Source organism: Penicillium robsamsonii, assembly GCF_028829455.1.
Source record: "Penicillium robsamsonii strain IBT 29466 chromosome Unknown utg000007l_segment0_segment0, whole genome shotgun sequence".
NCBI classification, from domain to species: domain Eukaryota; kingdom Fungi; phylum Ascomycota; class Eurotiomycetes; order Eurotiales; family Aspergillaceae; genus Penicillium; species Penicillium robsamsonii.
Window position 1 is genome coordinate 687,719 of NW_026643225.1, and position 16,712 is coordinate 704,430.

The following is a 16,712-nucleotide window of genomic DNA, read 5'->3' on the forward strand; positions in this document are numbered from 1 at the left end:
TAGATTAACCGGAGAAGATAAAAGCTGGACAGGGGCAAAGTCCAAAAAAGCCATTAATTATTATGGCAAGTGGAGGTCATTACCAAGATCTTGAAACGATCCAATTGATCGGTTTAGGGCCTTCGTAATTGAAACCAATCTGACATTGTGATTGATTCGCGTAGCACGGCAGTGGATCTTCTAGGGCGAAAACCAGGATATGTCATTTCCCAAATAGGCTAAGTAGACGTGCTGTCTCAAAACGATGGCGAGACCGTTGTAAAGCTAAGGATATTATCACCAAATGAGGAAATTGGCTTTCATCGCAGAGCCAATCATAACCATCAAAAATCAACTACCGACTCCACATTCCTTCTACTTGAATATAGTTTTCATATTATTGGAGAGAGCATGGTCAACGTTCCGCACTAAAAGCCGGTATGCGCGGCATTCACTCCTTTTTTTTCTCCGCAATGGACCCAGCTTTCACGCCTGAAAACATGAAGGTGTTGGTCAAATCGGCCCCTTTATCTCAACCCGCTTATAGTGCTTGGAGGGGCTTTGAAAAGCTGCTGTCAGTGCTACACGTCGGACGAAATCCCGACCATTGGCAGTGTGAATTGGATTTGGAAACTCGTTGCTACTCTGCACGTACCTTGGTACGCGAGCAGAATCCACATCTTATCGATATCGGAAATGATCCCTCGTCCTTCCAGCCTGTGGGCCCAGGCCCTAGCCACTCTGGGTCTGCTTGTTGTGATAAAGCTGATTTCGGATGTGTTCTTTTCGCGCTTGAGAACCATCCCTGGCCCGACGTTGGCCAAGATCACTGATTTTTGGCGTGCGTTCCATGCATATGGTGGACGCATTGATCTTAAGCATGTTCAATTACATCGGAAATATGGCACCGCGGTACAAGTCGGGCCCAATTGCGTGAGCATATCAGAGCCGAATCTAATTCGAACAATTTACTCTACCCGCAATCCCTGGAAAAAGGTGGGAAATATCGTCTCCTAGTCAATACCGTTCGTTTAGATGTCGGAATAGGCCGTGCTGACATGTAATCATGTAAAGAGTGATATGTACCGCCCCAATGACGTACTGCTTGAAGGTCACCGAATGTCAAATCTCTTCAATACCCAGGATGAAGATTGGCACAACCAGAATATCCGACCTATTCGGGGCCTTTGGAGCATGACCAAGGTTCTGGAATACGAGCCCTTGATCGATGAAACATTGAGCAAGTTTGTGGACAAGCTAGCGCTGAGGTTCGTCGATGGTGATAACGCAGGAAAGGTTTGTCCGGCAGATGAATGGATTGGTTTCTGTGAGTATACTCCTAACCACCCCATCGGACCCTGCGTAGGTTGAAGCTAACACATCATATAGTCGCCTGGGATGTCACCGCCAACTACAGCTTTGGTCGGCACTATGGATTCATTGACCAGGAGAAGGATGTCGACAATTTGATCACGGACTCGACTGCTGGCTTGAGATACTTCGCACCAGTAAGTGTCCCGATATCAACGATTCGGTGTGAATAAGGACGGCGACTGACACGTCATACTAGGTCTCTCAAATCCCATGGATTGACAACCTCCTGGACAAAAATCCGATCAAGCGCATTGGGCCCAAGCCCACCTTGACAGGCGTCCTATACGCCTTCAAGGTCGTCGCCGAGTATCAGGCTGAACTCACCGAGAAGAAAATATCCACAGGTACTGTCAACCATACGCTCGACAAATACGTGCAGCTGAAAGAAACGCACCCCGACATGGTCGATGACAGCCAGATTGTCAACTGGCTGATGTTGAGCATTCTTGCTGGAGGTGACACGAGCTCCGCCACCATGCGTGCTACCCTTTACTACCTCGCCAAATCACCTGCTGCGACAGCCAAGCTTGCGACTGAGCTCAAGGCCGCCGGTATCTCTACCCCCGCTCCCTGGAAGGAGATCCGCGACTTGCCGTACCTGGATGCCGTCATTCGCGAAGCTCTGCGCATTAGCCCCGGCATTGCCATGATCTTCGAGCGTGTCGTTCCAGAGGGTGGATTCACGCTTCCCGATGGACGATATCTCCCTGCAGGTACCAAGGTCGGGATCAACCCATTTGTCACAAACCGTGATTTCGGAGTATTCGGAGATGATGCCGATGACTTCAAGCCGGACCGCTGGCTGCAGCGCAAGGATGAAAGCCCAGAGAGCTTTGAGATTCGCCTGCGTCGGATGAAGGATACCATCGACTTGTCTTTCGGTGGCGGAGGCCGGGTTTGCATGGGCCGGTATCTCGCCATGTTAGAGATCAAAAAGCTCATTGCGACGCTGTATAGCTTGTTCGATGTGAGTGGTTTATTAATGTTTCTTGGATTCCAGCTTCTTGGTGCTAACTTGCGATATAGATTCAACTGGTTGACCCCAATCATGAATGGAGCTACCAAAATTCCTGGTTCGTGTATCAGTACGATATGCCCATGATCATTCGGCGCCGATGAAATACCGTCCTTGGGCCAGTTGGCTTTGATAGCTAGGGGCGGATGGATATCAACACTACGCTGATGACATGCACATGTAAAGAGTACTCACCAGGAGTGGGATCTAGGAAAGGTCTAATGAATATACGAAAGATCTGAACTTGCATGCAATATGGATTGAGTAAAAACGAATTTGTCCATACCGCATGGGGTATCAAAGTCCCAGCCTAGAAAACGCCGCCAAACAATTAAGAATATCCAGGTCCTTGGAAGGTCCCATGCATCAAGTCATAATGTAGTAAAGGATCGCTGTTACTTCGCTCAAACTTCCGAACTGACCATGCGTAACTTCATTTAAGCAAACCTCACCGTTCGATCGGGACTGGTAAAGGTATGCGGGTACGTGCGACGTGGAATCATGTCTTGAGCGGTTCAACGGGAAAGGGGGTTTCATCCTTGGTCCCCACTTCATCCTCGTTCTTCTCAATAGATTTTCCGTCATTGCCTTCCTCGCCAGTAATTTCCCCCCACCCAGAACTTCTTCGACTCATGCGACCAGCCATGGCCAATGGGCTGCTGACACCCCCGGCAATACTGGCGGCAGTACTGTCATTTCGACTGTGCGATTGAACACCACTGCGAATGCTGGCTGTATCGCCGCCGGCGGTTTGCTTAGTGGTGTACAAGCCGCCCCGCTCCGCAGTGGTGCTAGCTAGCGGGATTGCTCCGGAGGCCGAGTAGACACTAATGCGTTCAGCACTAGCAAGGCCAACAATACTTGGTCGGTTTAGTACGCCCGATGCATTGAACACCGAGGTATTGGATGCTTCCGTGGTATGTCCACTCAAAACACTCAATGGCAGGCTCTCCCGACTGCCGCCAAAAACAGAAGACGGAGCCAATCCGCGTACAGATGCATTGGTATCCAGCGAGTTGCGACGACGGCGCTTAGATGAGCTCGCTAAAGTGAGAAGAGAGGCATTATCGGTCAAGGCATTGTTTGCGGTTGCGGCGCTGTACGTCATCGTATGGTTTTGGGGCACCAGATGCGGGGGGACTGCGGTAGCGGGTGAGGTCGAAGGAAATTGGTGAGAGAATTGAATCTGCTGATTCGAGGAGCTCTGTGTCGAACTGCCATGGTGGTGTCCATTATTGCTGTTTTGCGCATTGTACAATTGGGTTGAGGGCGCCGCCGAGTGTACAGTGGTCAAGGTAGTGGTCATCGATCGAATTGAAGGTGCAGGTGACGAGAAGGTACTACCCTCACCTCCTCCATGAGTGCTGAATCCTTCGGTGCCAGTTGTCAATGTGCCTGCCTTAGAATACGCCGCTTCGGAGAATGCGGCGTCGCCGTTGGTTGAAATAGTTGGCGCAGCGGATTTTGCGCCTGTCAGGGGAACTGGATTCCCATAGCCCGAACAAAAAGATGGGTCGCTTCTGGAGCGACATTCTGCACTATAATGATCACCCGTGTATGAATCGGTCGGTGTCTGAGTACCTGTGTCACGGTTGATTGTTCCAGAGAGCGGATATGGGTTGTTTCCTTGATCGCTTTTCTTGCCCTTATTACCCGCGGAGCGCTTGTTGGACCATCGATTTGCCGTAGATTCAGAGGAATTCTTAAGGTTCGCCAGGCGTTTCACCCAGCTCGAGAATGGACGGCGACGTGCATTCCGGTCTTTTTTGTATGAATCCCTTAGCAGCGGTTCACGGTAGCCAACAGGCACAATCCGTACTTACCATGCACCCTGGCTGGACCATCAGCAGTAGCCATTCTAGCTTGAAGAGGTAGCGTATTCACTACCAACTCTGGCTTGCGAAAGGTCAAAGGTAGGCAAGGGAGCAGAGCCCTGGGGAACAAGCCGCGCCGGGGCAGATGGGGCAACGGGCGGGGAGACTGTTTATCCGTGCACGTCATGTGCCTGCCTTGCCTCTTGATCTCTACCTGACGTATTTTCAACATTCTAAACGTTTTATTCTTTTGTGAATCAGTGCCTGACACCTATTGGCAAGGATCTAGCAGTGACAATGACAGGTTATCATGGTTGAAATGCATGGTCATAGTTGTGTTTCCAAAATCCATTTTGGGGTCTTTCTTCACGCATCTAGTGGCGCCATGCCCCAGTGAATACAAACAACAAACAGCTGCGTCAATGTCTCCTTCTCAGTCAATAATACGATCGCTACCTTCTGATGTGATTGCAAAGATCAAATCGTCTACATCAATTGTACACCTGACTGGTGTTATTTTGGAGCTAGTCAAGAATTCTTTGGATGCCAATGCACAGACTATCTTCGTCACTGTCAATTTCAAACGTGGTGGCTGTATAGTTGAAGATGATGGCGATGGAATTCCTCCGGCCGAGTTCGAAGTTACAGGAGGGTTAGGCAAGCCTCACCGCATGTCTCCCCACCTTGAGGTTGTATTGTATGCTGGCTAACATATGTAATAGATACATCCAAATTTAAGCTGGATGGCTTGTATGGCCATCGAGGCTTGTTCTTGACCTCCCTGGCCTCGTTGTCTCTGCTCACTGTGACATCTCGTCACATTCGTCATGGATGCACAAACTCTCTTATTCTTCATCATTCCACGCCTGTGGCTCGACTAACCCCTGCACCGCCACATCATGTGCTTCGCTTTGCCAGCCATGGCACGTCTGTGACTGTCAATGACCTTTTTGGGAACATGCCAGTTCGCGTCAAGAGTCGAGCTCTCACTCTTCAGCGGCCGGACGAGCTAGAACGAGAGTGGGACCATCTAAGGAACTCCTTGGTGTCTCTCCTGTTAGCCAATCCCCGATTCTCAAAATTAGTCCTTCTCGATGTGGAAAGAAATAAGCGGATGTCTATTCGTCTTGTAACTGCCTCCATGCCCGAAACACACATCCCTCATGGTCCCACAGAATTTGATCTCAAACGTATCGGGTCGATTCTCACACAATCTGGGCTGATCACGCCGCAAAACTTGGGTACTTTGCATGAGATCTCAGCTTCAGTTTCTGGCCTCATAGTTCGGGGAGCAATATCTCTTCAACCCAGTCCAACTCGGAAGGTTCAGTTCATCTCGTTGGGGAAAGAACCCGTGCTATCGCGCAATAGCTCGAATGTTCTTTATAACGAAGTGAACCGGCTGTTTGCTTTGTCGGATTTCAGTAATGTTGGAGTCATGCCTGGCGGAAGCTATGTTCCACATCCTGCATCTTCGGTGAATCAGCTTGATATCCCAAGCAACGCAAGCACTCGAAGCTGGGTAAATTCCGTCAACAAGTGGCCAGTTTTCTACATCCGTATTGACACAAATGCTGTTATACGATTGGATGATGATGGGTCTGAGCATCTTCCAGAATCGGCCAAATCTGTTCAACGGATTGTTGATGTGCTTGGAGCGATGGTTCATGAGTTTTTGAAACAACACAATCTCCGCCCTCGTACCGCCAAACAGCAGACCATGTCATCGGACCAAAACAAGAGCATCCGTTCCACAGCCTCCCGAGCAGTTGGCAGCTCTCGTGGCCCCCGACAACAAGGTCGGTCGATTTCGAGCACTGAAGAGGCATTTAGTGGTCATCTGAAAATTCCCTCATTCCCAAGATCCCAGTCTCTGAACTCAGGTCAAAGCTTTGCCAATTGGTCTAGGGTAAAAACGGCTAAGGATCTCAACGGACATTCTCCAACCCATCGAAACCCTCGGTGTCCTCATGTGGCTCCTGATATAATCCGGGAGGAGAGTCCCTTGCCTATCCTCCCTAAGCATAGGCCAAACCGTCAAAATGGTGGCCAGAGGTGCATAGTCCTTCCAGAGCCCGTGGATAAAGGGGTCTCTGATGAGGGCAGAAGCAAGAGAGAGGATTTGCCTGGAGACTCTCCATCAGACAGGACTATCACCTGGGTCGATCCACACACCAAGTTCGCCTACATCATTAACCCCCAAACGGGCCAAACGATGAACTCTCGGAAGTCATTAGCTACCCAGCGTTCCCCCACCGATCATGTCGATACCTCGTCCAAGCATCCAGCCCAAACCGCTTGGATAGAAAATATATTAGGAGCATGGGACAATCCTTCCTTCAGCCGAACAGAAATCCCAATACCCAATCTAGGTACAGAGTCCGCCGGTCAGCAGAGTACAATTTCTCCTTCGCACGACTGCTTCAAGGGGATTGGATCGCTTGACACGGCGCAGGTTGCCAAATATCGAGGAAAACTTCAACGTCGTGCGCTCGACACTGCCGAAGTGATGGCCCAAGTGGACAGAAAGTTCATATTGGCTAAGGTCCATACCACTCCTATCAATCTCCACTGGAAAGGACCATCAGACTATGTTTTGCTCTTAATTGATCAACACGCAGCCGATGAGCGATGTCGAATTGAACTGCTGTTTAGGGAGATGTTCCTTTCTACTGGGCTAGATGAGAATTTGGAGTCGGGAAATCGAGTGCGCACTGTCCAAGTTGGTTCTTTGGCATTCGAAGTTTCATCGACAGAGGGTGATCTCTTCCAAAAATATAGAGGTCTCTTCTCGGCGTGGGGTATTGAGTATGTGACACATGGCAGGACCAAATCTACTGTTTTGATCACCGTGCATACTCTTCCTGTTCTAATAGCAGAACGTTGTCGGCTCGAGCCTCGTGTGTTGATTGACTTGATGAGACGTGAGATCTGGTCAAGTGAGGAAGATGGCAGGAAGCCGTTCCAATCGAAGAAAGCATTTGAAACTAAAGATGCCGACCAGGACCTCGACTTATCAGACAGCGATGAGGCGGCACACAAAGGAACCTCGACATCATCTACCGCACGCTCATGGGTTCAGAGGATGAATGGATGCCCTCAAGGCATCGTGGATCTTCTTAACTCCCGTGCCTGTCGCACTGCTATCATGTTCAATGACCCTTTGGATCTTGAAGAGTGTCAGGCGTTGGTCTCTAGACTGGCACGTTGTGCCTTCCCGTTTCAATGTGCCCACGGGCGCCCTTCAATGGTCCCTATACTTGATTTGCGATCCTTCTCTAATACTGATGTTTTATTTCCGCTAGATTTGGGTACCAGAGCATCTGTTTATGATAACGACGGTATGAGTTTGGATTTCGTGGAGGCGTTCAAAACACGTTATGTAACATAGTTGGTTTAACTAGCTCCCAAGTTCTCATATAGGAAGTTTGGGTGTATGCTAATGGAAAGGCGTTGGATTGGAAGTGTGTACACTAGGTGATACATCACTCAGGAGTTACCATATATTCAGACTTGCACCCGAAACACTTGTCTTTGGCAGTCATTCTGTGAATTTTCCGCTTCTTTTTTGGGGCTTCCTAGACTACAGGCAAACAAGACGGCGACACTAGCATGGTTTTTGTGGCTTATAGCTGCCTAACATCCTTACAATACAGGCCCAGAGTCTTGAATCAACTGAGATAAAATCCCTGTCCCGTGTCATCCACTCTGGCCTCTTAAGATGAGTGCTGAAAACCAGTAGAATGTTTCACTATCATGACACGTCACATTCTCTCCTCAAATTGACGAACAGAATACACCATAGGTTTTCAATACATCATAAAACAAACGAATATTGAAATAAACAACTTCCCCCGAGTATTTAGGTCAAGCTTAGATGTGACCTGGTAGCATTTAACGAGGCGCAGCTGGACACTTCGCACAGTACGGGGTAGAATTTCATATTCTTGCATGAATCCGCAACAACCAGATAGATCGTGCAGGATGTCGACACATTTCAATTTGTCTTAGGCTTGCATGGGTTTGGCGCTTGTGGAGTACTCCGCACAGGCAGTCGCATTACTCAAATACCTCAATACAATAGTAGCGGTCTGTGGGCTCAAATGTACAGCTTGGAGGCTCTCTTGTATTCAAAAGTGAGGTCCTTTGGACATATCCCTTGCATGGATGCGTATTGTGGATTGTAAAGAAAATCCTCCGCAGACATGGCGGGAGGGTTCATGCAAGGATCGGGAACGGATCGGGAACTAATAAAGATAGTAATAGAATAGAATTACACTCTGACATTTTGGAATAGTCTTGGATAGTAATGTGTATGGTATAATACGAATGAATGTCTTCGAATTACATATAAAGCATAATACAAAGCTATATCCTATAAAACCCACATATGTTTCGGAGAACGTCGGACGTTCATTAAGTAGAGTACTTCTCAAGGCTCTTATAGGGCGTACTTATTCTAGTACTTTATTTCCTTTACGAAGTACTTGTTTTACTTATGGTGTTTGGCCACGGGTCAACCGCGAAGAAGATCTATAACCTCGACTTGAAAAGCTGTGGTATTGTTGTCCTTTTTCTTATGGTACTATACTTTATAGCGATATTGAGGGTACTTACCTTTTTACCAACATGAATATATAAAAGGCGAAGGGGCCAACACTCATTTACATCGACGTAGAATAGGTACTGTTTTATATATTGCTTAATAAAAACACCAACCACACAACGAACTTCTTTCATTGATTCCTAATATAAGCAAGATCTACGGAAATTATTGTTTCGTTTGCTGTCTAGATGTATTTGATCTGCTTTTCCCCAGGGCTCATCATTTTGGCATTGAAAAGCAAATAGACCCCGTGGCACAACCTCAGCTCATGCTTTCTGTGAAACAAAGCCAATACTCCAGCAATACAATGAATCGGTAAGGATCAAACTGCGGTGGGGAAGTTATGACTACTTTGAATAAACAGCCATCCATGCTTTCTGCCATTTTAGTGGTACCCCAAGGTAATGGCCATTGGTTGTTATTCTTGTGCGTCTAGCTATGTATATAGGTCCACAAGTGCATATGTATGACACACCACGATAAAACAGGATCCATGATGGAGCTGAAGGTGGCAAAAAATTCAGCCCTAAAACAACAAGTTCAAGGGTTGGTGGCCGTTTCGTCATCCTAGTGGCATTAGTTATGTGCAGTATGTATTTATTCCACCGAACGTTATATGGATAGAAAAATGAAAATTCCGGCGCGTTCTGTTCCTATATTACATTTGTTTTGGACCAGATATATTCAACTAGATCATTTCACCATACAATGCTCCTCCTAATCGGGCTTTGAGTAAACCTCCAGATTAACACCAACCTGTAAACTCTATTCTTTTGTGCACATCATTCCTGAAACACAAAGCTTTCGTGTTCCCAGCACCAGCATTGCTGTATCTCTCCACTAGTGTCTCTCCAATGGAAGGGCCACTCTATAACCCCCAGCCCTAGGCTCGGGGTGTACATAACTCAACCGAATTTAGAATCATCTTAATATACACGAAAACAGGTTATATCGAGCATAAAAAGGGTCTATACAAAATTAATTCAGAACAAACAGTAGAAAACCACCCTGGCTTGTGGGCTTCTATCCAAAAAAATAATTGGGGGAGGGGTATGCTTGAGTCATATTTTGATATGCAGACATCGGTATTCAGGCAGAAATGTTAGGACAGAATCCGGGGTAAGGCATCAAAGTTTCTGAATCCAGGGACCCTGTTTCACTTAGAGTTCAGTTCATTCACAAAGTTGTATAGTGTTTGGAGCCGAGAAGCAGAATGAATCCCAATAGCATTGGCTAAGCAAAGGAGTACAACCAAGAGAATGGCCACATGTTGACATGATACGAGGTAAAGACAGATTTGCTGTTACGATTGATGGAGAAATGGTTGGAATTGAAGCGTATTGTGCATTTGTGGCAGCTTCTAAGAGTTGCTCCTGTACAGAAGCCGTGAGGCAAAAATATTGTCTAGAGGGTATCCAATGTAGGAAACGCCCAGTTGACAGATAACAGTCCTTTTTCCAGTCAACATGTCCTTTTTCCCCCTTTCCCAACCGAAATAAGAACATAATAGACAAGGAAGAGATTAAACAAATCAGGTAAACAAAGCAAGGCCCTTGGTAAACTCCATTTGGGTAGTCCCGGGCCCCGTTCCATAGCCGCTTTTGAAATGCCACTTTCTCATAAGAGAAGTCGAAAAAAAAAAGCATAAAAGTACCGCCCAATAATAAAAAGAAGTAAATAGATAAAACAAGAATGATGGGATATTCACAAATCGCAAGAAAGGAGTAAGGATGTTGATGAGAACACCAGTAAATAGGGAATGAGAAGAGGTCGTAAGTCATTAGGTTGTGAAGGATGGGATAGGGGATAGTGTGGGTGGAAGGAAGTTATGTCGTGACGGACTTTACTTTGGACTGGTTGGTCCATGAGAGGAAATCAAACTTGTCCTTGGCATTATCGAGCATGGAGGGATTGGACTCGGACTGGGACTGAAGAGTGGTTGCGCTGCGGGAGGCTTCTCTGGGCTCAAGAACCAGAGAGCGGCGGTAGAAGGTTTGTGTGGTTGTTTCGCCGAGTGAGCGCACTCGTACAAACTCATTCTGCATCCAGGCCTGTAGCTCCGGAACTTCGGACAGACGGTAGGGAATCTGGAACCGTTGAAGTTCGCTGATAATACGAGCTGTCTTCATATGCTTGTCGAAGTTGATGACAGCCATTTCACTGTCGTCGGTGGAGAGGGTGCGGAGAGATTGGTTGCCGTGGTCGACAAAGGTGAGGTCGGTTAGGTAGGTACCGACGAATGGTAGGCAAGGTGGCACGTGATTCTGAAGACGCTGACGGAGTACTGCGTAGTTGCGAGACACATCCACGATGCTGCGGAGCTGCTCGAGGGCATTCTTGGTCTTCTGCGATACGATGTCCCAAGTCCTCTTCAATCGAGAGATCATAGACAAGTTCAATGAGCAGATGATGGCCATAAGCGAGTCGTAGTTATTCAACTCAAGACATTTGTTCGCAATCTTGACCCAGTGCTTGATGGTAGCGGCACGCTTCTTGGGTTCCTCGAGGCACAAGATGGAGTCAGCAACGAGATGTGCAAGATCAGTGGACAGAGTCGACATGGCTCGAACATTTACAGCCAATGAGCCTGATCTTTTGGTCCATTCCGTGTCCAGGAGTTCCTCGGGAAGGATGGAGCAGAAAATGCGCGACTCCTTGATGGTCAGCTGACGGGCGAGCTCAAGTGGATCGAAGTCAAGGATGGTTATTGAGGCTTCGCCGTTCTTCCACTGTTTGAGCAAGTTGTGCTCCTTCTTGCCAAGGACGGGAGGAGGCAGGGGGGTATCGGGGTGAATGTATTGAGCAATGGAGGTATTGGTCTTGCCCATTGAAGAAATTAAGCGAGGCACGAGAGGGCCACCAACTGCGGACACCTTGCCGGCCAAATCAAGCAGCCGCTTACCAGCAGTGGGGAGATCGACCACAAGTCGTGTGTTTGCGAAATTGACGATGAAATCCAGGGCCGTGTTGTCACGATCGTGACGCCAGTGAGACTCGAGCCAACCTTTGAAGATATTGTATACACGAAGACGAACGGGTCCGGAAGCGTGAGGTGTGTCACCAATATACTCAAATCGTTCAGCGAGAGCCTCGGCAAACTCAAGAGGGGTGGCAAAGAGACGGAAGGTAAGGTAGAATGTTGAGACAAACATAGCATCAGGGGTGGATTGGTGAGCAGTCAGCTTCTCGATTAGAGCACGGAGACTACCGCCCATCACCGAACCTTCCTTGTAAACGAGTTCGTGTGCGTAGGTCCTTTCCAGAATGTTGGCCTCGGTCTCCTCATTCTCCTCAGCGAGGGTCGAGTAGCTTAGACTTTCCTTTAGCGAGTGAACCGTGAAGCTACCCTGGAAGCTACCCCCAATATCAGGCGAGGTAGCCCGAGTTGAGGTTTGCGAGAGACCACTCATCTCGGAGTCACGTGCGTAGCTGTTATATGTGAAGCTGCTACCGTTGCTTGTGATTCCACGACCAAACGATTCGCTCACGTCAGACTTAGGATGACTTTCACGGTAGCTAGTGTCGACGGAGTCAAAGGAAGAGATGTTCTCTAGGTGGGTGGGGAGGATGGCAGAATTGGGTAGAGAGGAAAGGGCGCTAATGTTGGCGGGGGAACTTGTGATATGAGACTGGAAAGACGAAGGTGTTGTAGCATCTGTGAGAGCAGGTGTGGGGGGAGAGTATGTGGTGCTAGGAATATGGAGAGGAGGTGGGGGAAGGCGAGGCGACAGCTCTTGTCGTTCCTGTTCTACCGGAGTCTCAGACTCTTCTTGTGGAGAGTCAATGCTAGACAAGTCCTGTCCTCCCTCTTCGTAGTGTTCAGGTTCAAGCTCGAGATCACCAATTTGCTCAAGCACCAGGCGAGCCTTTGCCAAACAGTTTCCGGCTGCTCGTACACATCCAGTGGCAGCCTCCACAAGGCGTTGCCCTTCGTTTGGCATGAACACAAGATCATCGTCTGGTAGGTGTGCAGGGTGGAACACGTCGCGTGCAGCGTGAACAAGCTCAGATAGCTTCTCGCACATTGACTCCCGTGCCTGTTCGAGAAACTCGCTGCGGTGAGTGTCATGCTCACACACTACCTCGACGACATTTAGCAAACGCCTGCATGACTGGACAGCCTGCTGTGTGGTGACAACCAACTCCGTCGAGGAGCGAGACTGCATGTGAAGCCCGAGGAATGAGCCAAGCACGCCGAGGAACGCATCATACGTCGTTACAAGGCGTTCGGATGCCAAATTCTCGGCAACGAAGGCACTAGAAGGACCAGAGACTGACATGCGATGGGACACAGAGACCCGTTTCGTAGCGACAGATACCGGTCTGTGATCAACCATCTCAGTGCGCATCGATGATCGACTCATATTCATGCGGCTATGGGTCATCTGCCGTGACTCCGCTCGTGATTCCAGCATTCGCGACTCCGATCGATCAGGCCCGTCATTCTCGCCTAAGCTAAAACTCTCGGATGCGGGGGTTAGCGGCATGTTGTACTGGGGTAGGCTCTCGCCGGGCCCATCCAACTCGGCAATAGTCCTGCCCAGGCCGACCTCCTCATTCCACACATCGAGGAATCGGACTCCTCGGGTAACAATCTTGAAAGCCTTGAGAAGCATCTCATCCAAAATGGCCTCAACTTCATCTTCCGATGGGATCCCATTGGCCACTTCCTGGAACATTTTCGCAGTTTTCACCAGCGAAGACAGGTCCGATAGCAAAGCCTTCCGAATTCTGCGTAGCCCATCGAACCTCCTAATCAGAGGAGATTCTCGAGTAAGACATTCTGATTTTTCCTGTGGAATTATAAGCCCTGTGGTTTTTCGTTTAGTTTTAGTTGGTACTCACCAATAGAAACCTCACGCCAGCGATAGGGCCTCTCATCAAGTCTTGGTTTCCAAAATCTTTCAGTGATGACCCGCATCCTCCTCGAATGATATCCCAGAAATCAGTCAAGGCCTTCAACAAAGGACGCATAGGTAATTGGTCGTATGCTTCGCAGTAATTCGTGGGTAACCAGCCTCGATTCCCAGAATCCAATAGTGTACCATCGGCCCAGCCATTGGTGTGAACGGAGTGTACCAAAATGATGTCTCCCTGGTCCAGAGGGAGGGTGACGGTCGAGGGAGAGACATTGCCAGCCGGGTGAAAGGGATAGAAAGCGCGCAGATAGTTGTGAAAGACAGGCCTTGGGGCCTCAAATTGATCCATGTTGGTGTCCTGGGCGTCTTGTGGTGTTAACGGAGGGGTCATCTCTGAGCCCCAGGCGGAATAGAATCGACTCTGTATAGATGTGTCGTTGTTTGACTCGGATAAATTCGAATTGGATTTCGAGATCTTTAACGGGGGGATGTGTGGCTTCATTGATTCCATCTCTTGTCGGTTCCGTGACTAAATTATTCTCCAAGCCGCTGAGGTCATTGACCGAAGGCGTTTATTCGATAGATGCAATGGACATCGTTTAGTGACTCCAAGAAAAAGATAAGTATCAAAGGCAAGTGGCGTTGGATAGTCAAGGATGGAGGGGAAGAATCGGATCGCCAGTGGCTGGGGTTGATCCTGCACAATCTAGGTCAATTGGTGCTCAAGGATAGTATAGAGTATAGGGATTGAATGTTTGGAATGTGCCCAAGAAGGTCGAGGGCTTGGAATGCCAGGAGAGGGGAAGGATTTAGGAGCTTTGAAGACATACAAACACAGAAAACGATATTAACAAGTAATCAAAAACTATAAACAGATCCAAACAGACTTCCTTTCAAGGAGTCCGGAACATTCAAGGTCCCGAGATGACGAGTCGCAAGGTCAAACCCCCAATCTCAAGGGATGATAAATAATGCAATGCCTATGAAGGGAGCAAGTGCTAAGGATCGCAGCAAGGATAAACCAATTGAAGTGAAAGATGAATTCCCCACGGCAACGCAAGGGCGGAAGGGATATAAGGGAAAGAATGCTAAGTATAGCTCGCAATTGCCACCGGCAGCAATATCAAATCAAAGTAGAAAAGAGCTGAAGCAAAAGGAGAAGGAAAAGAGGGAAATAAGTGGAATAATAATAGTTGAGTTGAATGGCCTTGAATCTTCTGGGACTCGATCAGGACGATCCAAGCTCCACCGGTAATGGCTCCGTATATGTGATGTACCCTGATATAATGTGACGGGTATCATACTGTATTTATAAATTCTTGAATTTTGGGTTTCGGGGGTGTTTTTTGGGTTTTTTTTCACTTTTCTTTTTTTTTTTTCGGACTTTATATATCTCTTCATACTATACATGTAGTTCTCTTTAATGAATCGAAGATTGAGATCTAAAAGTAATAGAAGAAAAATGATTGAGAAAACAGGAAAAACGCTCCCTGCTTTCCCCGAGAATATGGCCTGTCTACAATAACAAATACTCATATGTCTTCAGCACCTACCATTAGTACCAAGTTAGAAGGTACCCTGTGCACCAATAAATAGGCTAAAAGATACATATCTCACAAGTAGTCCACTATCCTTGCATCTACACCGTTCCAGACTACTCCGTACTCTTGACAATAAATTCTTTTAATTTGTCTAGAATTGACAACCACCGAGACCAATCATATCACCATAACCAACTAAATCCTGTGGGGTTAAATCAGGCCATGTCTTAATGCATTGACCGTGTGTGCTCTGGCCTGCAGGGAGACTCGATCAATCATTAAAAGTGAGGGAAAGGGACCTTTTGTTCACCTGTCAATATCTCTCCGGGATGGGATCGACAGCGCAGCGACCGGCCCCCAAAGTGACAGCCGCCGAGTCTTTTTAATGGCCGTTATGGTTTATTTTTTTTTAATGGTGAATAATAGGTATAGGTATACCCCTCGGTAATCTGTACCTCACATAAAAAAAATCTCAAATCTCAAATCCCTACCCCCCTTGTCCATACCCCGGTCTCCATTGAAATCCAGACTGACCTGTGCTCCGTATCCAGATTCCCCCTCCATCTACTTTCTTTTTCCCTCCCGCGTGGGGCGATAATCATAGGAACAGGTCCGCATTGACAAACAAGATCCACAAACGCAAGCTGTTGCGAGTCGAAAGTCGAACAAACACTGTCGCAAAACTACCCGATGTTTGCATACGTAGGCATATTTCATCCCAGCGAGATCCAAGGTAAAGGGACAATAATGATGCAGACCCGCTCATGTCTAAGACCTAGAATAATAATAGATGCGAGGAGAGAGATACAGGAATGTCTTGCCGGAAGAAAACTTGGACGTACTTTTGTTGACGTACAGCAGATATGTACATTAAAGAACCCCTCGAGTCAAAGTGGGCTTCGGAATATTTTCTGTAAAAATAGGACAATATACTATGGGGATCACATTTGATCAACACGTTCTCTTTACAAAAATAACTGAGGCAAAACATAATGAAAGTCGCAAAATTGGATAATATCCACAAGGCGATTTCGCCATATGGTCTAAGCTAGTAATTGGAGCTCAGTATCGAACTTGTAATACACTATGACATAGGTTGTTCTCCCTTTCCCCATCACATCTCGCACGTCCTCCCGCAGCTCGACCAACAGTCTCCCAGAGCGCGAACTGGGTGATTTCTGCAATTGCCAGTCAACATTGAAATGTGCAAAACGCATACTTATTTATCCTGGACATGCATTGGTTGACCGTCACATGTTCTGGAATCTTTGCCTCCTTAGGGAAGTATAAAACTGCTAGCCCCTACTAATGTGTGACTAATGTAGGTCAGCAAAGCTAGTTCTCTAGCCAAGGGAGCCAACTGCTCAATCAAAAATCAAAACTCCGAACGCCTCGCCCTCGTGGGGCCCAATCGACAGCTGTCATGGTAGGATAATGCAAGCCTCCTCGATATCATCACATTAGGGTGGGCAATCGCCAAAATGCGATCTGCGGGCTATACCTTCAATGGGCTTGAACTCCGTG

At 47.7% G+C, this 16,712-nt stretch overlaps 4 protein-coding genes across 4 annotated transcripts; 2 read left to right on the forward strand and 2 right to left on the reverse strand.

Moving 5' to 3' along the window:
* Nucleotides 1–675: 675 nt before the first annotated feature.
* N7447_010547 (cytochrome P450) lies at nt 676–2,472 on the forward strand (the record flags this gene model as incomplete). The annotated part of the gene is made up of 5 exons (XM_057234809.1): nt 676–975; nt 1,027–1,306; nt 1,369–1,487; nt 1,550–2,320; nt 2,380–2,472. 5 exons carry the CDS (start codon nt 676–678, stop codon nt 2,470–2,472), a joined length of 1,563 nt encoding a protein of 520 aa, XP_057081029.1.
* Nucleotides 2,473–2,867: 395 nt separating this feature from the next.
* N7447_010548 (uncharacterized protein) lies at nt 2,868–4,414 on the reverse strand (the record flags this gene model as incomplete). Its single annotated transcript, XM_057234810.1, has 2 exons — nt 2,868–4,129; nt 4,192–4,414. 2 exons carry the CDS (start codon nt 4,412–4,414, stop codon nt 2,868–2,870), a joined length of 1,485 nt encoding a protein of 494 aa, XP_057081030.1.
* Nucleotides 4,415–4,604: 190 nt separating this feature from the next.
* Nucleotides 4,605–7,573, forward strand: N7447_010549 (putative DNA mismatch repair protein (Mlh3); the record flags this gene model as incomplete). The annotated part of the gene is made up of 2 exons (XM_057234811.1): nt 4,605–4,874; nt 4,922–7,573. 2 exons carry the CDS (start codon nt 4,605–4,607, stop codon nt 7,571–7,573), a joined length of 2,922 nt encoding a protein of 973 aa, XP_057081031.1.
* A 3,041-nt stretch (nt 7,574–10,614) lies between these two features.
* On the reverse strand, nt 10,615–14,158 carry N7447_010550 (guanine nucleotide exchange factor; the record flags this gene model as incomplete). Its single annotated transcript, XM_057234812.1, has 2 exons — nt 10,615–13,581; nt 13,634–14,158. The coding sequence occupies 2 exons, from the start codon at nt 14,156–14,158 to the stop codon at nt 10,615–10,617; spliced, it is 3,492 nt and encodes a 1,163-aa protein (XP_057081032.1).
* Between the last annotated feature and the right edge of the window lie 2,554 nt (nt 14,159–16,712).